We start from the raw sequence: 26,808 nt of genomic DNA on the forward strand, positions 1-26,808 counted from the left end.
TCACAGCTTTAAACAGGATAGCATAATAAGACTTGTAGCCTAGAGAGAAAAAGCCCCAACCAAACCTGAGCCAATGAATTGCAGTTTGCTTATTTTATTGGTAGCTGTAGTATTTCAGGGGGAAGTGGAGCTGAAAAATTGCATTGCTTAAGGTCTTCCATAATGTGTCAGCAGAAAGACTTAACACATCCTTGTTGACCTGTCACTCTTATCTTCTGTTGTCCACTTGTGCTCTGAAAGCTGCAACAAGCCACATACTTGTATTTCTTATTATAGAAAGAGCTTTTATATTTTACTCTATTTTCTCCAAGAAGATTAAACCTGTATTTGTGGGCAGGTGATGGAGCAGCTCATCCTGGAAACCATTTCCAGGCACATTAGGGATGAGACCATTTATTTGCACCACTCAAAGCCAGTTTCTCGCATCTCCTTTCTCAGCTAAAAAAGGCTCATGGGTAGCTCTGAAACTGATTTCTCACCTGCTCTGTAAAGCACTTGGAAAAGCTCAAGTTTTACAGAAAATGCAGCAGCAGTTGCCAACACCCAGCACCTGCAAGCTCACCTAAACCAGTCTTTTTCACAGCTCCTCTGTCCTCTATTTCAGATGTGAGTGTGGGTGTTCATCCCAGGGACCCGCTGGGGGCAGTGGCTGTACCAAGCCTCTGCAAACTGGCTGCAACTACGACCCCAGTGACACCTGGACTAGCCAGTTTCCCTAGGGAAAGGAGGTGTCAAGCTCCAGGTTTCAGAATTCAGTGACTAAACCTTGAGAATGGTGGTGGTATCAATAAATCCCTGTTGGAGATCTGCAAGACCTGTGTGATAACCACAGGAGTTGCTAAGCTGTTAACATAGTCCCAGGTAGCACAGATGACACCCCAGGGTACTGACAGCAGTTTTCCTGTAGCTGGCAAAGCCAAGGAGGTGGGTGGAGCTGGTAATGGCACTGTGGACTGGACACTCCCATGCCCATTGCAGTCTTCCCCACAGCTGAGGTTTCCAGCCGCTGGCCAGCAGCAACCAAGGACAGTAAAACCACACACAGAGGAATCCTGCAACAACTTTGACTGGGAGTCTCTGAAAGTGGCTGTTTTGTGCATGCTTCTTTTCATCCCCTGCTCCAAGCACTCTCACAAGGATTTCTCCCAGGCTCAAAATACCTTGCCAGCTATGGGGAATCATTCTTGGCCATATTTCCTGCTAAGGACTCATGCTCTGCAGTTGTATACATTTCAGAGGGCTGCAAGATGCTGACCATCTGAGCCATCCTCTTGAGCAACAGCACCACAATCACCTTTAAAGAGGGGCTGTAAGGGCTTCTTGCTGCTCTGACATGGCTGGGCATGTCCAGAGATGGGAACCCCAGTGACTGCATGGTCTGAGGAGCAGGAGCACCAAACATCATGGTCTGGGAAACGAAACATCAAGGAGAAGGAAGAACCTCCACACTGTCATCCTGGCATAATTACTGAAATAAATGCTGGCATCTTCCACACTTGGACAATGGAAGCACAATGGAAGTGCATAAGATCTGCTGGAGAGGTTTGCACTATCGAGTAGCAAATCCTCTAGAGATGTCTGGTACAGCAGAGCACAGTCACTGCCTGCTTGGGATGGGGCTGTTCCAAATCAAAGAACATTCAACACCAAAATTAGTATTCTCAGCAGCCTGAGGATACTCTGCAACAGGTCTGTTGCAGGCCCTGAGGAGCTCTGCAACAGGTTTCAGTGAAATTGATTACTTCAATTAATACAAAGGACTTCATACTGCAAACACTGCAACAGGATATTCTGTATAACAAAAGCAAACAAGTTCTTTTTACATTATAATATTAAAATAAAAAATAAGAATTTCTTACCCAGACTTTCCTGAGGAAGTTTTCACAGGAGATACACTCGTAGGTTTTCCTGTTTTCTTCAGTGTTTCTGAAGAGGTCTCTGCAGATCATTATTTTTTAAATTTACTTGCCATAAAACATGATAATCTACATAAATTCCCAAACCTTATAAATGTAGGGATCAAAGATACTGACACAAGGAGCAGTGTGTACTATCATTCACAGGTTATACTACAAATAACCTTTAAAGAACTTTAAAAGAACCTTCTAAACACAGACTAATACAGGTCATGATTACCAGTAGCAATGGTTCCTAGAAAATGTATTATGTGGTATCCTGCTTAGAGGGAACTATTTTAGGGATGGGGTGATGTTAATTTTAAAGCTGAATAAACAAGGGCATTCGGAACAAACAACACACAAAGCTTTGTACCTCATCTAAATGGACTTAAGGTAAAAAGGATGGAATAAATCTCAAAGTTGAACAATAAAGGTTATGGAGCTCTTTATGGGCAAAAAGAACCTCAGAGTCAGACTCTATATTTTAGGTCTATATAGATAGTTCTGTTTGAGGACCTCTAACTGAAAACACGTTTGGGTCCCTCCTGAGGACCCAATGAAAATATCTGTGCATACAATCCACACAAGGATCAAGATAATGACCAGGAAAGCCATTCACTATCAACAACATCCCCATAGAAATTTTTGTCCTTTCTCATTTATAGCAAGTGTTGTATAGAAATAAGTTTAGGATTTCATGTTAAGACTTGCGAAAAAAAAGCCCAGCAAAAAAAGTCAAATTTGATAATTCTACATTATTCTATCAGAAAGCAAGGTTCCAAAACCTAGGGTCTACTTTAAAAAATGCCTCCCCGACCTAGAATACCTCAGGGTTTGTTATAAGAAGCACACAAATATGATTAAATGAACTCTTTGCCTGGCTTATGTTTCTCTCTTTGTATTCTCTCCAGAAGTGCTAACACAGCAGGTGTTAATGTTGGAGTTTTTCTCTCAGTCAATGGTTGCTTGTCCTAGTAAAACAAGATGCACAATCATCACTTAACTCTAGTACCGAGCTCCTAGACCCCAGTGAAAACTCCCCAAATTGCTGTTGAAGCAGTGCTAGGAAGGAACAGGCCAAAGGTCCACCCTCTCACATTTGCAAGCCATTTTTGCTGCTCTGAATAGGTGAAAGAGTAATAAGATTTTTCAACATCTTAAAAAAAAAAACAAACAACCAAAATCCCCCCCCCAACCAGCAGTAGTCTCCTAAAGGAACTGTTGATATTATTCTCTCTTCTATAACAAAACAGGATCTCACTTCAAGACACTGATGATTAGCTCTACTTTTGTGATTCCCCGAAGGGGCTCTGCCCTTTGGCCTTGTGTCTAGTGACCAGGGAACAGCAAACCTTCCAACAGCAGGGAGCCCTAAAGAACCGGTAGAGCTTTCCCAAAGCACTGCAAAAGCTGTCAGATTTCTGATTCTCTACAGCTGTTACCCTGCAATATAACTGCAGGAGAGTCTGAAGAAGTTGTTGTCCCAAGTTTTTTGTACTGTCATATTCAGTCACTTTTTTAGTCAGAAAAAGAGCTCCAGTTATGGGCAACTCCCAGATGATATTCAGCATGCGTTTTGTTATAAGAGTTTATCAACTTCCCTGGAATTTCAATTCTTGTATTAATATAGGCCTTTATTGGCCACAAACTCTAGTTTAGCAAATCTCCTTCCAGGACAAGACAAGTGTGACTGTTTGCTTACCAAAGCCTGTCTGGTGGAGTTTGCAGCATGGCTGACAGCTTGCTTTCCACAAAACTCCATGTCCCTCTGTCACGGAGCCTCAGCAAACCTTTGAGAGTATAATGGACACTGTATATAGTCTGACAGAAAGAAACAGCTGGTGTCACAGTTTATACACTACAGGAGAAGAATCCCCCTGCCTTTCTGGAACACTCAAGATGCAGTTCAACACCTGGCCCCACCAGCAGGTGTTTATGATGAATTCCATTCAGCTTCCAAAGTACAAACTTAGCAGAACTACAGAACCTTCCTTTAGAAAAAACACTTGGGACACTAAAATGCTGCTTATGGTATTAACCCTGCAAACAGTAATTGCTTTTATTAATCCCCAGGAATAAATCCTGGGGATTAATAAAAGCAGATTTTGTTATCTTTGTCCTAGTCCTACTCCTTCCCAACCTCACAATTAACTAGTCTGAGCAGAGCTCCTCAAGAAGCATGTGAATATACAGGCCTCTGGCTGCAGGGAGTGTCTGAGCCCAGTGTGAAGTGCTGGAGGATAGTGGGAAAGGCACCTGCATGCACTGTGAACAGCTGGATGATCTGCTCAGCCTGTGGCAGAACTCAAAGAGGAGGTGGGGAGGCCAAGAAGTATCAGAGAGTGCAAAAGAGATGTAGACTCAGAATTGCACCCTTCCATCCCTGAGAGAAATGCAGTGGATGGAAGATCAGCAGGAGTCTGAGGAGCTCCGCCGCTCTTGCCATCAAGTGAAGAAGGAGACTCAAAAGCAGGGAAATGGAAACAGGTCCCCGCTCAGGGGGGCAGAAGAATTCCCTGTTGGCTTCCCCTGCCTTCCCAGGGGCCCTTACAGAATAGCTGTGAATCCTTGGACCCCGAGGGTCAGGCACATGACAGAGAAGAAGCCCTGTTTGGGGGGTGTCCCAGATCAGTGCAGTCAAGAAGAGGGATAACAAGAAAAGGTAATAAAAGAAGGGTGGCTGTCGTGGCTGCCTCGCTCCTGAGGGGAACTGAGTGTCCTGTATGTCAGCCAGACTCATTCCATGGGGAAGTCTGCTCCTTGCTGGAGCCCGGCTAAGGGATATTGCCAGGAGACTCTCTGCACTAATTCAGCATACAGATTTCTACCCACCACTGGCTGTCCAGGTGGGCAGTGACAAGGACACTCGGTCATAGGTTGGAATCAATGAACTCAGAGGTGTTTTCCAACCTAATTGATTCTGTGATTTAGGAAAACATTGCTGAAGCAGTTGTGCCCCCTCAGCTGAGGCACATCCAAGAGCCAGGGTTCTGGGTGTGAAGCAGCATTATGAAGAACATGAAGTGGTGCTTTCTAAAATCCCTTTTGACAATATTACTGTTCTGCTAAAAGCTCTTCAGCAACTGTTATGGCAGGTACAATCCAACTCATTGCAATGAACAATCAGCGTTCAGGGTCAATGCAGTCGCATTCAGCCATCACACTGCCCCTGATGTTCTCAGACCCTTTCCTCCGTGGCCAGTGCCTTTTACAAAAGCAGGCCGAGCATCCTTACCTTAATACTAAAGATACAGTATGCTTACAAATTATTTCTCTCAGTAACAATACTGAAAATATGGCCCAAACAGCCACCAAAAGCCTGCTCCAGACCAGGAGCGTGGGCAAAATGATTCTGAGCACAGGGGAGGGGAGGATGAGACAGGGCAGATTCCTGGCTTCAGGGGTGCAGCAGGGACACCTGGAACTTAAGGGGAGAATGGGGAATTTTAGGCTCTGTTGAGAGGAGGATGAGACAAAACTGAAATCTTTCTTTCCTTCCCACAATCCATGTACTTTCTCACCAGTCCTGTAGTACAGGATATACAGTCCTGTAGTATAGGATATACACCCTCACTAGGCCATTCAGCAATTTTCCTTCCTAAAAAGCATTTAGGAAGACAATTAGTTGTGGAGAAAAGAATCCAATTCCTTTCTCCACAACTGCTGCTGCTCTTGCACAACTTGGTTTCCTCCAAGAGGGAGAAGGAAAGGGAGGGTCTGCTCTTAGAGCTGGTAAAGTAAGACCAGAAGTAACAGAGTCATTAAAGAACTCAGCAGTGGAAATTCAGAGAGAAGCTTGACCCCAGTCAAGGAAGGAAGATGTGTCCTGCTGCTTATATTGCATTGCTGGCATCTAGGAGAGGAGAGAGGCTGGAATCATGGCAGCTGCTTTTGCCATCAGTCATGAATTCCTGCTCTGGAAGCGAGCCCAAAGAGCCTCCCTTCTCCCTTCTGCTCTCTGCCTTCCTGAGGCAGGCAGGACTCCACTGACATCCTTTTCAAGATTTCTCCCACATTTTACAAATCACACCATCATGAGATATTGTCTGTGTGTGCATCTTTTTGGATCTGTAACTTTTAACACAGGGAGCTCTGTGCAGAGGCTGAACTTGGTATTAAGTAGTAAACCAGACCTGTCCTTTCCTAAATGCCTTTCCCTGTCTGCAAAGCTGGCTGGAGAAGGGGACAGTGGAAAAGGCACCCCGTGAGAGTGAGGAAGCCTGTGTACACTACTTGTTTTGAATGGAGAGAGGATGTATTTCACCCTCTGATACAGGATAGTACAGCTATCCTGACTCTCCTCCTGAAGTGGTAATATCAGACCCCAAATGTACTGCTTTTAAGTTTAAAATGTATGGTTAGTTTTCTCTTCCTCTGCCTCTTCCATTGCCTCTGCCTTGCATTCCTACTCAATTCAATCCAAAAAACAGAGCTGAAAATTAGAGTCTATGGAGAGAATTAATGTTCACATTCTGTTGTGCCAGGGGTGCAAAACTGAATCCCATCTGTGGTTAATAAGATGTCACTGCCTTATCAAAGATCAGTACAAGAACCACAATAAGAAAGCAGACCAGGAATGTGGATTGGTGCTTGGTGGGGGAGAAGGTGGAAGAAGGTGGCTCTCCTTCACAGCTTTTGTGACCTGCTTGGCTGATTGAATAGTATTAAGAAAATACTCATAATTCTGCTTCCAGTTAGATTTCTTCTCTGACTGTTTCTGTAATGGAAATAGAAGAGGATACAAACAACACTTCCCTCTTGCAAGGGACAGAAATATCTTAGAGCAAGGGTTTTTTTTGTTTGTTTTTTTTTTTTTTTTTTTTTTTTGTTTTGTTTTTTTGTTTTTTTCTGAGGGAAAAAGAAAACATTAGAAACAAAAGAAATTTGCATTTTTTGAAAGGCATAGGGAAGCTGGTTCAGCCTTTCACTGTCTGTTGACAGCACAAGAAGGAGGATAAAAAAACCAATGCACTCCAACAAAATACCATGGTCATGGGAGACATAAGAGCACTTAGGAAGAATCAGAAAATCAGAATTATTAGAAAAGACACCTTCCCTTCTCCCTTTGTCACATTCTTTTAACTTTAAACCTATGTGCACTTCTCTTTCTTTCCACAACTGATTTTAAAGGACACTTTACAACAGCAGTTGACCAAATCAGTAGTGAATTGGCATCTCTGGATAAAATAATATCCTTGCATGTCCATGAGTACTCACTTCCTCCCTAGAAAAATTATTTGTTCCAGTAAGAGCTTAAGCATCTTTTTCCTCCATCCATTTAGCTGAACATCTAAATAAGTTCAGCTCAAACCCATTTTTAAACCCTTCAGTAAAACGGCAGTGAATCCCTGCAACTTCATCTGTGCAAGGGCAGCTCTCAGGTTCAACCTTGGGCATTCATGCATCAACTGTCTTGAATGATGCTCTCTTTCAGATTCTTAAAGAGAAATCTATTAGAGATTCACATTGCCTTTAAAAAATATATTTGAACATTTACTCGAAGAGCAGAGACACTTATGTGCCCAGGGCAGGCATGACATCTACTGATTTGGCTCTTCATACTCCCAAACACTAGCAGCACCGGGAGGGGGAGGAACGAATCTGGCACCTAGTCAAGCACATATGTGACACTCATCCACAACATCCAGGCTTTGTCCTTGGAGGAAACAATAGTGTTACTGGATGAAAGACTTCACATGGAGATAACACACACACCAGCTTTAACTATATCCTTTGCAGGGGCTGTCTCTTCACAGTGGTGATTTCTGTTGCCTATAGTCTCTGTCTCAAAATGCTGAAGGGCTTGCACTTCCTGTTGAAGGCTTCCTTGGAACACTGGATGAGCTGGGATGCAAAGAAAAACTGTTGCTTATGTGTTGGAGTGATGCTTTGCTAATGATGCTTTCTTACCCAGGCTTTAAAATTACTTACATCCAGGAGCAGGGAGCTGCAGCAGTATTTATTTTGGGTTCAGTTTAACTCCTGAAGAACTTCATCAAAACTTCCAAAAGCTGTCCAAGTACAGCTGCGGTTCAACACAAATAAGAAATAGAAGCCATTTCCAGTTTGTTTTGCTCAGGAACAGACTGGAGAGCAGTCCAAATGATGACATGCAGACAAGAACAGATTGGGTCTGTGAACAGGAGCTGTCCCATTGGACTCCCTCCTCACCCCCACACACCTGGTTTTCTTTATTTCTTTATTTCTTAATTAAGACGGAGACCAGTCTGATCCTGTTCAAGAGCCAATATTTTCATTATTAGTTCTCTGAGTTTAGATGTATTCCAGAGTGGGGTCTCTCCTGACAAACAGCAGTGCTGCCCATCCCACCAACACCACTGAAAGAGCCACAGCTCCAGGCTGAATGGGAGCAGCTGCTTACCAGCACCTGTAACCTGACTTACAGAAGGAAAACTAGGGATATAACCTGCAGTTGGAAGCACGGGGAAATTTTAGGTGGATACGATATCCAGTGCCAAATTTGTATAAGGGACATGCCTCACAACAAATGAGGTTGTAAGGTTCAGAAATGTCTCAGATTTTGGTTAGCATCACTCTCCTGCAACAGGATGGGCAGTGCCCTTTGTGAGGAACACCATGGAAGCAAGGATCAAACTAAAGCCTCTTTCCTGCACTGTGAATTGCATGAGTCCATCCACAGCTGGTAAATTAAAGACCCTGCTCCTATCTTATTTTGCTTACTCCCCCTTTCTAGTTCTCAGTTATTCTCTTGATCTTCTTAATAATTTCTCTATGCTGTCCACTCTCTTTCCATAGGAATTAAGCAGACGCTTAAGCAAGGAATTTTGGTTACAGCTCAGCTGGACTAAAACACACCTCATTCTACAAAACCACACACATTTCCAAGTCCTCATTTCCCTTTGAACCTTCTACTCCTATGACTCAGGTCCTTACATTCTGTTTATAGACATTTTTGACAGCAAACTTGAGAGGAATATTCCTCTGCGGTACTGGAAGTGCAGCAGACACCCGTGCCTTGCTCAGTGAGGAGCAAACCAGTCCTGCATCACCAGGGCATGGAGAGCCACTGTAAGGAGCTGGATCTCACACTAGTCATGGTGACATAAAACTTGTCACCTCTCTTACAACACACAGCTCTCTCTTTTCAAACTATCTTGCTCAATAAAACAATTATGCTCTTCACAAATCTTGAGATACCAAACATGGGACAACTAACGCAAAGTAATTGCACCTTTGTCTTGCTTCTCGCAGTCACTCTGATTTCAGTGTATTTTTTGTTTTGTTTTGTTTGGGTTTTTCCTTGCCAAATCAGGTTTTAGCACTATTTCAGGGCTGATCTGATCTACCACAGAGACACAGGATCAGTAACACAAACTGAAGAGCAGAGGGCTATGTGCAGAGTCCCACTCCTTGCAGAAAAACCCTGCATTTGGGTTGTGTCAGGCAAACTGTGCCGTCAGGCATTCAATTTGTAATCCAGGGATCAGGGAGGTCAAGGGGAATCTTTTCATTCACTTCAGCAGGCTTTGGAACAGAGCCTGGTGCCCACATTATGCTGTAAAAGGAACTACTTATCAGATGGTTTATTAGTCTATTTTTTCCCAAGAAGACTGAAACAACAAATTCAGCCTAAATTCCTGGAGCAAAAAAGGAAGCTGCAAGTTAGTAATTTATGCCTCACCAAGAGAAAATACATTCTTTTAAATTCAGTGTATAGTAAACATGGTTTTGGACACGCAGGTAAATTAAGACAGTGAAAGACTGAAGATGAATTCACAGTCTGTCTGTGCACAATACATTCTCTAATCAAGTTCACTAATGAAAGCAGTTACTAGATAATTTGCTGTTTAAACTTGTTCAACCCACTTCTCTACCAGCAGTCATGTCCTCCTTCCCTCAGTGCTCATTACCCATTTCAGCTAAATGCATTGAAATTCTCATTAAAAAGAAGTTTTTTACCACAAAATATGCAAAGTGTTTTCCACGGGTTGTAGAAGGAGCCAGACCTTGACTTCCGGCTGCTGTGCAAAATGCAAAGCATGCAGGAGCCTCGGTTACACAGCACAGGGTGTCATGACTGCGGCAGTCGGCACTTGGACAGGGCTTTTGCTGGAACAGTACCTCATTGTCAGAAAGGGACATCTCCATAGGATTACAGAATACTCTGAACTGGAAAGGACCCAAGAACTATCAAACCCAACTCTCCCGTTGCATACCAGGCTTCCCTTTTGCAGAAATCCCTCTTCATTTATCCTGCTCCAACACAAGCACAAGCTCTCCTTCGCTATGACAGGCAGCATTCTGTTTTCCACATGACTGCTTAGGTACGTGCTTTCACTGTGACATCACAGCTGGCAGAGGAGGTGGTGGAACAATACTTAAGTTCATCACTGCCTAAATTCAGGGCAGGTGACCTGTACCCACCCCGATTTATGGTTTGGATATCAGCTAGTGGATACCCAGTAATGGCTTAGGTAGAAAGTGTCATGCAAAGTATGGCACGACCTCCATTATTAAGGTGGAATGCTTCCATGATACGCTAAACAGCATTCCAAGATGACCTTACTTTGTAGGTGTTAAGTTTGTTGAGATTTGCATTTAAATCACCTTTTTATTTTTGGAAAAAGTAGGTGTTGAAGTTACATGGAAAGTAGTTTCAGGCCCTTCTAACTCCAAAGACAATCATACTCATTTCAGAGCAGGGACATGACTTCTATTAAACAAAAACAGCCTTTAGAAAAACTTCAGGAAAAGAATTCTCTTCATTTGACTTGCAACCTACAGAGGTACTTCATTAAATTAACTTCTGTAAGGACTTCTCTTGTAAGTGTTCTTTACCTCTGCTTGCTAAAACAAAAGAAATCCTTGTCTTGCTAAGCAGATGAATGACTGCTTTTGTTTTTTCCTTTTCCTTGGGATTTTACCACATTCCAAATCACTGTTAAGGTTACCACAGTGTTTCACTGATTACAAGTGAAGAGGAACAAAGCAATTCCGTAATCTTTTTGACTCCTTTCCTATTGCCTCTGTTTAAATTTCTTTCCCCTTTTGTTTCCAAGCCACAGCTGTCTGTCCTTGGTCCAGACTACACTCTTCATTTCAAGTGCCTTCCTCTGCCTATCCCACTTCTTTATTCTGTTCTCATCCCCTCTAGATGTTTGTTTTTCCTTTTGTTTTTGTTTTTATTTTAAAGGACTTTAGGTATAAGCACAGCACCACTGAATCAGTGACAAGAAGCCTAGCACAGAACGTGTGCACTGGCTTTAGTAAGACTGTCCTTTTTAGTAAACCACAAAATCACATTCCACCCCAAAGCACTGAACAGCATCTGTTCCTTACTTGTTCCATTGAACTTATTTCCTGGTATCTGACTCACCTCAACAGACTTGCTTCTCAGATTTCCTTTTCTGTTTTGTTGTCAGGAGTCACGAGTACTGGGTGGTCAGTATTCCAGTTACCACAGAATCAGTGACTATACAATTAGCAATTAAGACACAGGCAGATCCCGCTTAAGCTTGTCAAACACATGAAAACTAGTATAAGGCATCAGCTAAAGGAAAATGCTGAAACTTTTTCTAATCTTACAGATTATTTCTATTGATTCTGTTGACAGATAATTCTAGAAAATGAAGGCTTAATCTAGATGTGTATACTGTACATGATACTTTAGCTTTCTGAGCAGTGACCAAGACTTGCAGATTCAGATGCCTCTTCATTCCCTTCTCCAAACTCATGACACTTTACCAATCAAAATATATTATAAAAGCTTTCTTCCAATAAAAACAAGTATTTTGAATTTTCTGTACATTAAAAGACTTTATCAGTCTTAGCTTGTCTCCATCTAGTATTCACAAAACTATTGAAGAATATTGAAGATGCTTTGAATTCACCAGTAGTCAGGCCACTGCACTGATGTATTGGTTACCATGTCCCTTCCAGTAAAAAAGTTAACTTTTCACATAAAGGCAGAAGATTTATGTCTGTAATATACAGACATAAACCTGAGGGGCTTTTTTATGAATACAGAAGGTTTCAGGGCTGACTACAAATCCTATTCATTTCCCTCACATTATGAACCAGTCACTATCAAAATAATTCATATTCACAGTATAAACACTTAAGTTCACACCAAACCTACAGATTTTGGCCCTCAGCTCATCTTTAGGAAGTTTTTATAACAATAGTAGTGGGTATTAAGTTTGTATTCCAAGTTAAACACAAGACCTAAGGAAGGGTATTCTAGAAACAGCAAGACGATGACTATATGCAACACACACTTTTTATCCAAGTATCTGCTGTTTGCTTGCCATCCTACTCAGACTGAGTACTTCCAGCAAGGCCAATTCCAATGGCAACATTAAGGGTTACTGACTACTGTAACTGCAACACTCCTTGTGACACATTTTATTTGCCAGAAATGTAAAACTCGGTTGGGTAACAGCGATGTCTAGCTGGAGAACAGTTTTTCAGACGCCTTTGTTTACAAAAGGCTCCCATCATAGTACCAAAACAATAAATAATCTACCCAAAAAAACCCCCAAGGAGGAGTGAGTGTAAACTTCTTGACATACAAAACTGTATTATAGCAAGGAACTATATTCAACCATCAGTATAAGAGAGAAAAAGACATAAATGAAAATACTGAAATAATTTAATAGAAGAATCTAATCAGATCAAATCTGTAGGATTCTGCTGATTTGTTGAATACATTCAACAAATATACACATATAACTTTGTTCAGTGATAACTTGTATGAAAAATATTTGTAATTTTAAAACACTTCTACTGTAATGAAACTTTGCAGCAATTGCCATGTCACTCATGACGGAATAGATATCACCAATACATTATTTTATATAGAATTTCACTTCAGAAAAATGACAAGTTACTGGGTCTTGTGACAGTGAGTTTTGAAGAAGCCTCTTTAATCAGGACTGGCAAAGGTGTGAGTTAGCAGTTTCCTTCTCAACACAAATGAAAAATTGGGGATATTTCCACAATAAGTTTCTCAGTTTCATCAGGACAGCTTCAGACCTTGCACATTTTGTTTCAGATTGAGCAACTCTTTCTCTTGTCTTGTTTTCTCCTGTTTGAAGGCCAGCTTGTTGGCTTTCTTCTCCATTCTGCGTTCCTGTACATAGGAATAATGAGAAATTTACAAAATAGGAATTGACATGCAAATCAAACCATTCCAATTAACTCTTCTAGATTATGAAAGTAAGAGCAATCTGGACAATAATATTATTTATGGCACTAATTATTAGTAGTCAAACTAATACATGTACAACCAGGATAAACATCTTTAGTTAGCCAAAGCTTCTAATACGCTGGCAATTTTTGTTCCTAAGTAAGACAGCTAGGATTTCACTGTGGCCAATTAGGATTTTCCACATTTTTTTCAGATATGATGTTTCAGATCACACAAAGTGAGAAGTAACTATTTCCTTTGCTACTCTAGATTGCAAGGAAATCTGATGTTCCTTCAGCAGTTGTATCTGCAGTAGCGGCCACAGTAACAGACCCGAAGTTTTGATACTGGAAATCAGTAAGACAAAAGTGTGATGTTAACTTTCTTTCCAGTAGATTTTTTTTTTTTTTTAAGAAGCAATAATTAGTCCTTTGAGACCATCAAGATTTTCCCACTACCTTCAGACATGACAAGTGAGTTTGTTTAAACAAAGTTTGTAAGACAGAATTCAGGTGACATAAAATGCTTTGCAAGGTTTTATTTGCAGTCAGGTGTACCTTTCGCTCCTCTTTTATCGCCTGTTTTCTGGCTTTGCGATCCTCTTTGCTCTCAGCTTTGGAACGAGGCTGTGTTGATGCTTTTGGCAGGTCGCTGCCATTTATCATCTGCATGCGCTCCACCTGCTTAGCAGTGAGACCTTTCTGAGGCAGGATGTCTAGGGGAATTCCAGTCTTCTGAGAAATTTTTATTGGTTTGGGCTAAAACAGAGAGTGCATATGAATTAGTGGCCCCTAGTTTTCTCTCCAAGAAGTGCACATGGCACTGCGTTATCAGTGTAAAAACTTCAGATTCAGATTTAACAGTAATAAATGTTAAGTCTCCTCATACTATTTAAGTCCCCCACAAAAACACACATTAATCCCAAAGTAAGAAATCAAAACATCTGTGACAGAATCTGGCCTTCCAGAACAAGAAAAACAAACATTTTCTCCTTCTATTTAAATATTACTGAAAAAATAAAGAACTCAAGTAGTCACTTTATAAGCTTGCAAGAAAAATGTTTCATTTCAAATCTGGGGATATCAAGCTGTGCTCTAATGATAGGGAACATATGGAAGACCAAAGAACTAGAATAAATTGTTCCAGACCATAGGCAAATAAACCTGAGCAAGTATGTGGCTGTGAGACACAGATTACACAGCTCTCACAGGTGTCTCACAGACAACAACAAAGGAAATTCCTTGCTCTGTTTCTGCCTAGCTATAACAGAAACTTTTACCTGACTCAGTTTTCCTTCTAATAAGAAAAAATATATCCAAACTCTTCTTTAGTGAAGAAATAATACCAGAGCCCTCCCCAACCCTCATTTCTGCTCCCTGTCTTTTAAAACTGATACCCACTGAGAAAACAAACACATTTATCTCATGTTTTCCCAGTGTTATTCATCAGAGTAAGTTTAGTAATTTTACCTTTGATGGCTCCTTAATAAGTGTTGGGTGATTATATAAGTTTGAATAGGTACCTAAGTCACAAAGAAAAAAGAAAGTAGTCAAGAAAGGCTTGCAAATAGCAATTGGACTGCTACTTAGGTTTTGGGAATTTCTCCTGTTGTGCTCAGAGAATAAACCATTTTACTTGAAGCACTGCCAGGGAAGTTCTGAAATCACCTATCATTTACTTTGAAATCCTAAGAGCAAATAAGCAAACTCCAAAATACTTACTCAAAATGGATTCACAATCCCACTTTTCTTTTGGCTCCTCAATAACTACAGTTACTATTTCTTCCTTTTCCTCCTCACTTTCTTCATTGGCTGGAGAGTCCAAATCTTCATCAGGTTCAAGAGCATCCAGTTTCACACAACTTTGTCAAAGTTCAGAGAACAAAAAAATACAGTTTATCTCTTACTGAAAATGTATAATTATGTAAGCTCAGACTCCCTTAAGTCAAGCCCCAGACCCAATACAGCTATTTCCAATCCAATTTGCAGAAAAAATGAAGTTTCCTTAAGTAAGCCTCCTCAAAATAAACTAAAAACATTAGGACAAAGACACAGTCAACAAAAGTATTTTTTTCAAGAGGATGAATGCCTCTAATAGATATTGCTACATTACATTCAACACATTTATACAAAAGGAGCATGACCTACTCAAACCAATAAAGTTCTCCACTTAATTCTATCATGCAAGTGGATAATACTCATATACAGCCGCTTTTATTTTGGGATGCAATCTTTTGAGTGCATAAACTTGAAACAACACGCCCAAAACTTCCATATAAACAGAAGATTACAGAACTACTTATGTGAAGCAGTACTTCTGGGAATACATACTTCTTTGCTTTCTCTTTGTAGTAATCATCCAGGACTTCCTGCAGCCGAGCATTGTCTGTGTTAATGTAGCCTTCTAACTCCACGTTATCTAAGGCTCCAATCTCATCTTCATCAAATTGTTCATAAAACTAAAATAAAGAAGTGGATATCTGTAATTAGACCACATTTGCTATGCAACTGCTTGACAGCTTAAAGAAGAGCCACACATTTCCTTTGCCTCTTTTCCCTCTCCCCTCTCATTTGCTGAACAACTGCCAAACACATCTGCAGTAGGATTTCCTCCTTACTGTCAGTACCTCCATGCTCTGTTCAAGAATTTATACTTTACCAGGGCCCTGTAAATGGCTTGCTGTGTTGAACTGAGCCTCTCAGACAAAAGTGTAACACTTTTGAATGCTCATACAGTCACTGGAGTAATTTTGGTTACCTCCATCGGTGCTAGGCCTTGCAATAGCAATTAACACTAAAGCCTAGGTGACACAAGCCTCTGAATGTACCCAATATTAAATGCAGAATACATGCTAAGAGCAGTAGCTTGATGCCCTGACTGCTAAAAGCAGCAAAATCTGCACAGGTATACAGGACACTGCCTGATGAAATTAATCAATAGACAAAGAAGCATTTAACACCCTTCACAGTTACAATCTTGAGCAGCCTCACCTTCTCAAATCTGTCATCCAACAGGGTTAACTGCTCATTCCGTCTTATTACTGAAGATGTCATAGAATATTCTGTGAAACGACTCCTGGTTTCTTCTTGCATAAAAAGGAATTCTTTTGTCTGTCCATTAACCTCACTATCTGACAAAGGACCTTCTGAATCATAATCTTTATCAGTACTGCAGCTATCCTTTTCATCACTATCATCTTCCATATCTTCCCATTCATCTTCATCCTCAGCATCAGGTCCACTGAACAGAAGCACAGAACAGTTTTAGAATAATACATGGACCTTTACATAGTTCTGACCTATCCTGGGTTATCTGAAACAACTTGGCAATAACAGATTTAAATCTTGAGAGAGACACTTTTCTGAGAGCTGAAAGCATTTCTAGCTGGACCATGCATCTGTGCACTGAGACTGAAGTTATTTTTATATTCAGCTGTACAAGTCAAAGCAGAAAAATATCAGCTGCATTCTTGACTATTAAAACAAGCAAAAATTGCTAGTGTTCATGAAATTATGAGAATGATACCAAAACCTAAGTAGATAAAATGCAGTGGGGTATCACACAAAGCATTTGTAAAGGGGTCAGAAACACCCAGTAGCCTTCATCAATACTATTACCAATGTATTTTACATGTAATAGATGACAATGTTTTAAACAGTTTAAGAACACTGTTATTCCAAATACTGCATATAATCCATGAGCTCAAAGTAACATCTGAAACCCACTTCCTGGATAATGTAAGAAATTTCATTTTGCAAGCTGCCATCCAAGTAACACAAGGTAACACTTTTTTCAACACACCAAAGTATTCAATCTGAAATCTGAAACCATTGTGGCTTCCTACACCACCACATGCAATAGCAAATAGCATCTCTCCTATTCACATATGACAAATATTTCAACAAAGCTCTATCTACCGCTTCTGTGGTTTATTTGCTTGCAGAACAAAATCATCTTCCAGGATATTTTCTGGATTGTCAAAGTCAAAATCATCATCAAGAGCTGCAACAATATCTGGGTCAAAATCTAGCCGTGGTCCTAGAAAGTTGAAAAAACAAAACATAAATATTTACATTCTTCTGACATTACAAAGCTACTTTCCTGGACAAAAACCAATCCAGCTGGACTGTTAATTTGCAGTAAGGAAAGCTTAAACCAAAGAAACACAAAATTTCTCAAGAATATTTGTAGATCTGATAGAAGCCAGGGCATGCCACCAGTCTCTTGTCAATTTTTATCACTCAGAAAAAAACATTTTCCAGAGGTCTTAAGCTTCCATAAATGCATTTTAATATTTTTATAAAGAAAAAAATATCAAGGTTAAAGGACCACATGACCAACTACCAGCATTAGCTCCAACCCTAAAATTCTCTACATTACAAAAGGTTAAAAAGTGTTTCTCTGCTGCAATTAGCAGAATTATCTTCAGCATTCTTTTGTCAGGACAGAGAGAATTGCTACAATTCCTTACTGTTATGAAATATGGAGATAGCTGTGCAGTCAATGTCCAGTGCAAATGTGGATACATAACAAAAGCCTACTCACAGCCTGTAACACTGAAATAACACGAAAGAAGGGATATAAACACTACTCAGCATTTGAAGAGAAACTGAGTGAAAATCCAGTTCCAGACTCGGATTAAAAGAGACAGAATAATAAATTAATACTATTATCTACAGTTTCCCCCTGTTATTAGTTTGTATTTGCTAGGCAATAGTAAGAGCTCATGGATTCACCCTCTCCAAGCAAAGCTAAAGAACTCTTACTCGTGAATCACAGAAGTCTCAAATTGAAACATGGGTCTCTCACAGATGACTCCTTATGTCTGCTACCGAGCCTGTTCTAACCCAAAAAAACCATGACATCACAGCAGAAGCCCTAATTACCATCTACTTCCTAGATGACAACTCACATCACAGAAAGGTGAAAAATACCTGAAACAGGAGCAGCTTTATTCAACAAGCCCACATTCTCTTCAAACTCTGTGGCAAACACTGACGAAGGCAACTTAATGGATGGAGCCTTAGAAAAATAAAAAGAAAAACATGATCACAGTGTATTTGTTTTCAGTTTCTTATTTGAGCTCATAGTAACAAAATCATGCAGACACTCCTGTGACCAAAAGAAATTGTGTGAGCGCTACTAAAATGTTACAACAAGTGCTATGTTACCTGCAATAAATTTTCAGAGTTATACAATGATAGCTACATAAAGTGCTGGCAGCATCAATTCTCATATTGTCAAAATTCTCCAGGTACAGAAACAGTATTTTATGTACCTCTAAAGCTTTTTAAAGAATGATTGTACAGCAGGCACACTGAAATTTCTAAAATTTTTTTGGTTTGTTTAGGAGAACACTATCACCCATTTGAATTCACCCCTTTACTGAAATACTTGTTAAAAGCTTCACAACATGCACATCTACCCTAACTTTAAACCTTACATAGTACCACCAAACTGTACCTGAAAGGTACCTCTGACTAAGACTATTAGTTTTGACTAAAATGACAATATTTGGTTAAAATATAAACACCCTCAGCTGTAAGTGACTGGCAATGGCATACTTCACTGCTTCAAAGCATTTACTGCTTTTCCATTCCAATGTGATCCAGCATCATGAACTTCTACGAGTTATGCCAACAATTGAAAAGTTGGGTTTTATTCTGTCTGGCTTCTATTACAGTCTCCTTTAAAATCATGGTGTGCTGATAATACAACCTGGCATATTCATTACTCCCACAGCATACAGAAGTTCTAAAAAACCTTAAAAACAAATGCCCACCCCAGAAAAACACACAACTTGTTCAAACAAACACCTCTGCAAGCCATCTCTGTAGAAAAAAGTTTGTTGTGGGTACCTGAAGTGTTTTAACACTGAGCTAGCAAAATAATGTTCACCAGTAAATACCTGCTTGTCAGCTTCTGGGTTTACTCGCAGGAAAGTCAAGTTGGCTGTGGGTCAAAAGGATCCTTACACATAAATATAAATACACACACACACAATTAATGTGTTTAGAGAATGTTAATGCTCCAAAGAACAGCATTACCACCAGCAAAAATACTACTTACTGAAATTCTCTGAATTTCATCCTCTATGTGCCCCTCACTTGTGATGACAATTCTGCTTTGCTGTCCACGCACAGATGGGACAAGCTCAGAGGGACCAGAGGCTTCTTTGAGGTGCTGCAAATAGTCATAGTCATCATCAAAAAAGACACCATACTTGCGCTGCTCTTCCCTTCTTTGCTCCTCATGCCCCTAGGAAATGGAGGGAGAAGAAAATAATCAAAACGAATACATTTAGTTACCAAGTCCACTTAAAACTTACTAGAAAAAAGAAAAGCAACACACTGTCTACTCTCTAGCTACTGAGAGTGTCTGGCTGTTGAAGTCCTCATAGTCCTCTCTCCACTCCATACCCTAATCCATAGCCAGTTAGAATGTTGTAATCAGCTGGTTCCATGTCTGGGTGCTGTCTGTGCAGCACCTTTCCATCAGCAACATACCAACAATGCCTGTTTTATCACAGCGAGTCAGGCAAGCTTTGCTGGTTTTTTTAAATGCATTTACACCTCTAATGCCAGTTAAGTCATCCTTTAACCATCAGGCAGTAACTCACAACTATGAAATTCCCTACAACATTCCTTTTTTTAATAAGCTTTTTTTTTTTTAAACTAAAAACTACCTTCTCTCAGGCAGTTTTTGAACTGTATAATTGCATACTACCTTTTTTTCTCTGTGGTGTTTCTTAATCTGAATGAACCTCAGTATTAAAAGTGAGTATTTACTTTCTGTGTGGGCAGCAGAACTCTCTGGGGTGCAGTATCATCAGCAGCAAGGGGATCCCTCTGACTTCGGTGCACTAAGTGAAATGTCACTGCTTTCTTCTTCTCTATGAAGGGCTTTTTCTTCTTGTGAGGCTGAAAAAGGAAATTTGGTTAACTGTTAACAAAAAATTAAATATTCAATGCACCTAAAGAGAAGCTGTAGTGTGCTGCTGTATTCATTTTAAGGCAATGCCTTATAAACATATGCTTGGAAACAAAGCACAAAGAGACTGGTGGGAGCTTAACTCATCTCCCCACAGGCACAACAGGCATTTCATATGTTCTAACAGCAACGCAGCTTATTCAGCTGCAAAACGGCAATACATCAAACAGTAAATATCTGTGTGAAAAACGCCAATCACTTGTTTTTAAAATTTTAAAAGTTGTAATAAGACGGTTACAAAAAATGCAATATACTTAGAGTAATTAAAATTTTAACAATTGAGGTTAGGACAATACAAGACAATAAGAACAAAGCGTTACGGACGGTCCGGGTACCTTTTTGGGCAACATAAGCCCGAAAAAGGGCACCCATTAACAAAGGATTAACCCTTAAAAATGACAGCCTGTTGCATATTCATATACTTCATACATGATGCATAAATTCCATTAAAATAAAGGATTTTGTCTGTTCATCATCAACTTCTCCCTTTAATCCTAATGGCATCTTTTTTGACTGAACCAGGCAGAAAGAAGTTCATTTCTCCTGATAAAAGAGCAATAAATTCTCTTTCTCTGAAAGATTTAGGTATCCTGCAGACATCATCCGGTGGGAGCACCTCATTCCTTTCTAAAAAGAAAACATTCCACATACATAGTTCCTATTTTAACTACAAAAGTTACCTTTTAACTATGAAACTACATTTACCATACTGTCAAAATGTTAATACAGCACAACTAATCAATACAACTTAATGTGTATAGTAAATATCTGTATAGAGCAACACAATATGCACTTTTCACATCTGATAACAGCACATACAGTTTAACAAACAGCCCTAGAAAGGAATTATGCAACACACTTCATCCAAGAAACACGGGAAACTCCTAAGGAAATTCATCCAGACACACTTTGTTTCGTGCTGTAGACGACTACTGCTAGAGCAGCAATTTAACATCAGTCATGAGCACCATCGGCAGCACCACTAGCCAGGCACAGCTCTAACATCGAATACACGTGCGGTCTGCATCAACAGACCCACCGAGTATCCTCAGCCGGCTGAAAGCCTTTCCTACGGCTTACCACATCTCACCTGGAAAAACACTTCCAGCAAGGTTTCCGGCTTTACTCACCTAACAAACAGCGTTACAGCCGATACAGGCTACCTGGGGCCCTACTGCTCTAAGCTGCCTTGTTCCCCTGTCAATCCCGAGTACGGAGCAGGGCACACTCACCATGGCGCTGTCCCCCGGCCGCTCCCGGCGTCCCCAACCCCACTCGCTCCCACGCAGGCCGGGCGTCAGTGTCCCGGGGCTGTGCCCTCCATCTTGGGATACACCACTGACCAACGGGGGGAACCAGATAAGCTGCCAGTCCGGCCTAGTTTGTATGTTTTTGTTTCCTAATAAACAAAAAAAACCAACGTGTATTTTCTCAAACTGAAATAATATTCTTAAAAAAGAGAGGCTTAGTGGACCCAAGCATGACGCATGTCGGAGACACATTTTCCCAGTTCTCCCCTCAAAACAGTGATGAATGGTTCGAGCCGCTAGCTCTCCCAATGGCGGAGCGCGGCGCAGGCGGCCATGGGGCGGTGCGCGTGCGCAGCAGCTGGGCTGGGCTGGGCTGGCTGAGGGGACGAGTGGGTTATGGGGGCTGAGTCTGGAGGACAGGGAGTAAATGACCCGTATTGGTATTAACAGTGTTTTGCCCTATTTGAGTTCTTTTTTCGGAGGAGGAATGGCTGGGGGAACTGGGCCTGTTCAGAGGAGAGACGACTAAAGGGGGCACCTCATCAATGGCCATAAGTATCTGAAGGGAGGGTGTCAAGAGGATGGATCCAGGCTCTGCTTGATGGTGCCCAGCAATAGGACGAGAGGCGCCAGGCAGAAACTGATGCACAGGAAGTTCCACCTGAGTATAAGGACAAATCTCTGCTGTGCATGTGATCACACAGTGGAACCGATTGTCCAGAGAGGCTGTGGAGTCTCCCTCACTGGAAATACTCAAGAACCATCTGGATACAGCCGAGTGCCATGTGCCTCAGGATAGCCCTGCGTGAGCAGGGAGGTTGGAGCAGATGTTCCACTGTGGTCCTTTCCAACCTGAACCATTCTGCAGTATGACAATAGCTGTATGAATTTTTACCTACACCGTGTAGCGGGGCTGTGCACAGACACGGGCACTCATGTACAGGCTTCTTGGTAAAAAAAAAAAAAAGAGAAGTATGCTTGGTATTTTAAAACCTGCTTTGCTACTTTTCAAAGAAAGTTTAAAACACAGAGGGGAGCAGGTTTTTTCCATGTGTTTACAGGCAAATAAAACAATGACAGCTAAGAAGAGGTTTTCACTGAAAATTCGGAAAAGTTACCCACATTATGTGTGTATGGATGCAGCTAAATATATATGCATGCATGTACCTGAAGGTATTAGCTTTGGTCATATTTGGGTGGATTTCATTGGTTTTCAGTAGGTGTCACTAAAGCTCCGAAAGAAGCCAGATTTTCACTCTTGTGGCTGTTTTCTGAAGTCTTGAATCTTTACCCAGTTTCATCACACCGCTCTTGCAGAAGTGCACAATCTAATCTGATCCACTCCATCAGCTGAAATAACTCCCGGACTCGGAGGATTCAGATTATCTCTGCATTTATCTGTGCAAGGGCTGGACTTTCCTCTTCCTTGGGAAAAGCGCCGGTGAGTGTCTCCTTGTTGTCAGCCATGTGCGGGCGTGTGCCCCCGGGGCACGAGGAGATCCGCAAATGATCCCTCCTGGATTTCAGCCTGCGAATGGATTTTTCATGGCTGCACCCAACAGCAACAGCTCCTTCCTTGCAGTGTGTCTGTGCTGCCAACTCTGCGACAGCTGGAACAGCAGAGCTGGATTTTCACAGGGTAATTAAGAACAGAGTCACTCAGCTGTTGAAAACACAGTAGTTAGCATTTATTTGTGGGGTAATGACTTAGATTAGATTACTCCTTATTGCTTCCAAGTTCCTGACCTGCCTCTCTGGCATCCCCAGAACTGCATGTACATAGCCTTGGTGACAGGGTTACGCTTCACAGTCCCCTAAACCTGGCACCTCCGTATCTGGTGGTGGCAGTACTGTCGTTCCACACACCCCAAATCTGGTCTGGGAGCATTGTATCAGTTTGGATGTAGGAAAAATTATATTTTGCTCTCAGCTCTGTTGTTAGTCAGCTTTTTCCTAAGTGTAAGATAATTTACCAGTTAAGTCTCAGTGTTTTCTGTCTTACTTTAATTTACATCCTTCCCCTGAATTTCCTGGTTAGATTCTAAGTATTTAGGAGGAAGGGTATGTATTATATGGTCACACAGAGATTAAGACAGGTTCCTTTCCGTATCACAGAAGATTGCTAATGTATACTAACAGTAATACATCTGAGGATGAGTTTGAATCATGGATTAACAACAATAGGCACCACATTGCCTCCTTTGTTGATACCTGAGGGTGAGCCATCTCCTTATTTATATCAAAATTCAATATATAGCATTACATGGATGTGTACTGTGTATGAGAGAGTGTCTCAGAGACTCTGCTTAAGCTTCTCATTTCATCCTAGCCTTACAAGGCCATCCTTCCCACAGCACTCTCTCACTGCCAGGTTCTTTGCAGAGACTGCTAACAGAACTCAGCAAAGAGCATCTACGGAGACTGAGGGGTAAGTGCTCAGGTCCTAACCACTCCTTTTATGCTTGCAGAAGAAAAGTGGTCAGTATTGAAACAGTCTCACTGTCAAGGCAGCCACTTAAAAGATAATATGCTGGAAGCACATCCTTAACATAATAATCAACTTGCCTTCTGAGTGAGGAAATTTATGCTCATTTTTTCCTCTTAGTTCTTTCAAAGAAGAAATTATTTCAAAGTAATTAAAACCAAAAGTCATTGTCAGTCACTTTGAAAGTTAAAAGATTGGCAGATGCACTGCTGACTAGGCTGAAGCCTCAGCTGTGCAGATCAGTTTTGTTCCTGTGCAGAGGGTGTATTTCCACTGTAAATCTGCTGTCAATGAAACTGGTAAAAAACACTTCTTGCTAAAAAAAGGGGAAACTGGGCGCATAGATTAGGTCTCCAAATCATTAAGCTACAACCCTAACTGTATTTTTAAACCAAGTATCACTTCTTTCAACACACCTCTCCATGAATACACCACACAGAGGGAGTTTACCACATGTGTTTGAAGGATTACCAGAATTCAAAGGAAGGTTTCAGGAACATTTTTAAATTTCAGTTCCACAAGGAGGGAGTTTAATTTGGCCTTTGGAGGCTCTCTGAATTTAACTCTACTATGCTAGAGATTTATGTACTACGTACATGCTAGAGATTAAAAAAGAAAATATTTTCAGTAAAGGTTTTCTGAACAATTTTCTAGACGTGATTTTTAAAATTTTCTGTTTCTATATATTGATTCATATATATCTATAATTCAAAGAGCAAAACAGTTATCTAAGGCACTTGGAACTGTGCACAGCAGAGTATCCTACAGTAATGTGCAACTAGGCAGCACAATTTGAGTTTCCTTGTTTTAATAAAAACACCATAAAACAAGCATAACATATGTACTGTATAAACCCCCAATACATTCTTTATGTTTTTCAGGTGATGATACTGGACTATATTAGTGTGTTTGTATATACATAAATATATATAAAACAGATAAAACCTCAAGAAGCAGCTGTCATTAATTTGTAACAGTTACTTGCATTCCCAGATATCACACACCTGTGTAAAATGCAGTATCAGATCTGCCACTTCTTTAGAGTTACCATATTCAATCACACTGAGCCAAGTTGATGTATTCATTTTATAATTGTTGCATAAAATCCGCCCTGTGTAAGCTGAAAAGTTGTTGGTATTGCTTCTCCACAGCATCCATCTTTTGAAAGTAATGAAACATGTGGAAAGTACATTTTAGAGGGACAGCATTTCTAAGCTGATAATATTTCAGATACATTTTTTGTAGTTACCAGTAGCTATTTAGCATGAAGGGCAGTGGGGAACCAAGGTTTGAATTTTGTTTGCCTTACTTGACTTGAAAATGGGAACATTTAATTAAATCAAAGGAAGTAACTTAAAGAATAATTTTTCACTATTTTTCATCAAATTAATAGAAAAAATAAAGTCTAAGAAATGGCCCAGTGTGTATGAATAGGTGACACTCTGGATGCAAAATTTGAGTTGCAATGAATTCATGTGACAATTCCATTTCAGGTGATTGTGGCTGCCTTGGAGTCTATCCAGCAAGGAAGAACCTTCTGGCTGTGCTGGACCCTCGGAAGACCGTCCCGGAGCTCAGCAACCCGCCCTGGTGTGGATGTGTGATCAGCCCTCCTTACGGGGGTCATCGCTCCGCAGCGGCCGTGTGGGCTTGCTTGGAAGAGGGAGGAGTGCAGTGATTCCTACTGCTGAACCTGTCCTGGTGTACTGCAGCTCTGCCAGAGAAACACAGGTTTGTGATCTCCCAGTGTTTAAGGTGCAGCTGGGTCCAAAGCACGGCACACAAACGTCGCCATGATTTAGCGTTTGAGCTATTGTGCCGCAGAATGCGGGGAAGGGACACAAACTTACCAGCTTTATCAGCTCCTGTGTGTGCACAACAGTGTCTGTGCCCTGCAGTCTTCTTGTGCCTCTCCCAGATTTGCAGTTCGGTTGTAAATGGATTTCTGTTTTATTTTTTTAAGGATACCCCCTCTTCTCCTCAAAACTTAAGAGCTATTTAAACAGTTGCAGGCAATTAAGCATGGGCCATCTCCACACCCTTCCGCCGCTGCTGATACAGCCTGTTCAAACGAGCCAGTGATATTTGTGTTTCAAATCACATCAGCTAAAATAATAATAATCCAAAACACAGTATTTCTTTAATTCCAAAATTTGTACAAGTTTACAAATCAATGTACCACCACACAAAGTAGTGAAAGGAAGATATGTTTAACAACGTTTTAACGTTTTACTATATCATAACAATGTTCAAATATTGTTAAATTTGACATAGTATTGCAAGATTTTTTAATATAAAGAATTTATGCTTAAACAAGAAGATACAGATAATACCATTGCTTTCTTTGTTTCTATCCAATGCAATATGTAGCTTCTATAAAATATTGGTGAAATGTTGTATCTAGTTCATATAAGCTTTATTTCCATGAAAATCTTGAAACAAAATGGGAACACAAAGTAAAACAAGACCTTATTAATTATTTGAGTTAATAAATATAAACCTGTTTGAACATTACAGCAAATATATGTTAATTTCACTCAATTTCTCCCTTTCTTTCTATAGATACAGTTTCATAAGTTTTGGTGGGGTTTTTTTTCAGATTTCTGTTAAATAGAAGTTTTAAGCTATTCTGGGAACTGCTTGTTTTTTGTTTGGTTTTGTTTTTAATTTGACCTTCAAAATAGTTTTGTATCATCCTTATAAAATCTTTCAGAATATATATTTTTATTTTCATCACAATCTATGACCCACCAGTGAATATTGCACTGATCTTGATATAATAAGACTACAGCAAGCAACAACAATGGTACTAAATGTGGAAGATCCTAAAGGCAGGAGGCAAGTTTATTCACACTTGTTTTTTTCACCCTGAGTATATTTTCAGTTTAGTTTACAACAATGGCACAGGTCTTAACTCCTGAAGATCATTAAATCCAGAGGATGGGAAAGTGTTAAACACACCATTCACGTGCACCTGACAATCTCATGCAAATGTAGGCTTTTAGCTTGGTTTGC

The 26,808-nt window shown here is 40.5% G+C and overlaps 1 protein-coding gene across 1 annotated transcript; it reads right to left on the reverse strand.

Moving 5' to 3' along the window:
• Window positions 1-12,269: 12,269 nt before the first annotated feature.
• LTV1 (LTV1 ribosome biogenesis factor) lies at window positions 12,270-21,569 on the reverse strand. Its single transcript, XM_041423983.1, has 11 exons — window positions 21,291-21,569; window positions 19,857-19,988; window positions 19,138-19,326; window positions 18,003-18,090; window positions 16,986-17,106; window positions 16,059-16,308; window positions 15,399-15,526; window positions 14,790-14,929; window positions 14,538-14,590; window positions 13,626-13,826; window positions 12,270-13,011 (listed from the first exon to the last, which is right to left on the reverse strand). Exons 1-11 carry the CDS (start codon window positions 21,558-21,560, stop codon window positions 12,898-12,900), a joined length of 1,686 nt encoding a protein of 561 aa, XP_041279917.1. The 5' UTR covers window positions 21,561-21,569; the 3' UTR covers window positions 12,270-12,897.
• Window positions 21,570-26,808: the final 5,239 nt, after the last annotated feature.

The sequence above is a fragment of the Onychostruthus taczanowskii genome, unplaced genomic scaffold (genome assembly GCF_017590055.1).
Source record: "Onychostruthus taczanowskii isolate IOZ18803 unplaced genomic scaffold, ASM1759005v1 scaffold8, whole genome shotgun sequence".
In the NCBI taxonomy this organism is placed as follows: Eukaryota; Metazoa; Chordata; class Aves; order Passeriformes; family Passeridae; genus Onychostruthus; species Onychostruthus taczanowskii.

Coding starts and splice junctions, on each gene's coding strand:
- LTV1 (XM_041423983.1), bottom strand. CDS start 21,560: ATGTGTCTCCGACATGCGTCATGCTTGGGTCCACTAAGCCTCTCTTTT. Junction 15,527..16,058: donor TGGATGACAGATTTGAGAAG/GTGAGGCTGCTC, acceptor TCTTTATTTTAG/TTTTATGAACAATTTGATGA. Junction 14,930..15,398: donor TACAAAGAGAAAGCAAAGAA/GTATGTATTCCC, acceptor ACTTTGACAAAG/TTGTGTGAAACTGGATGCTC.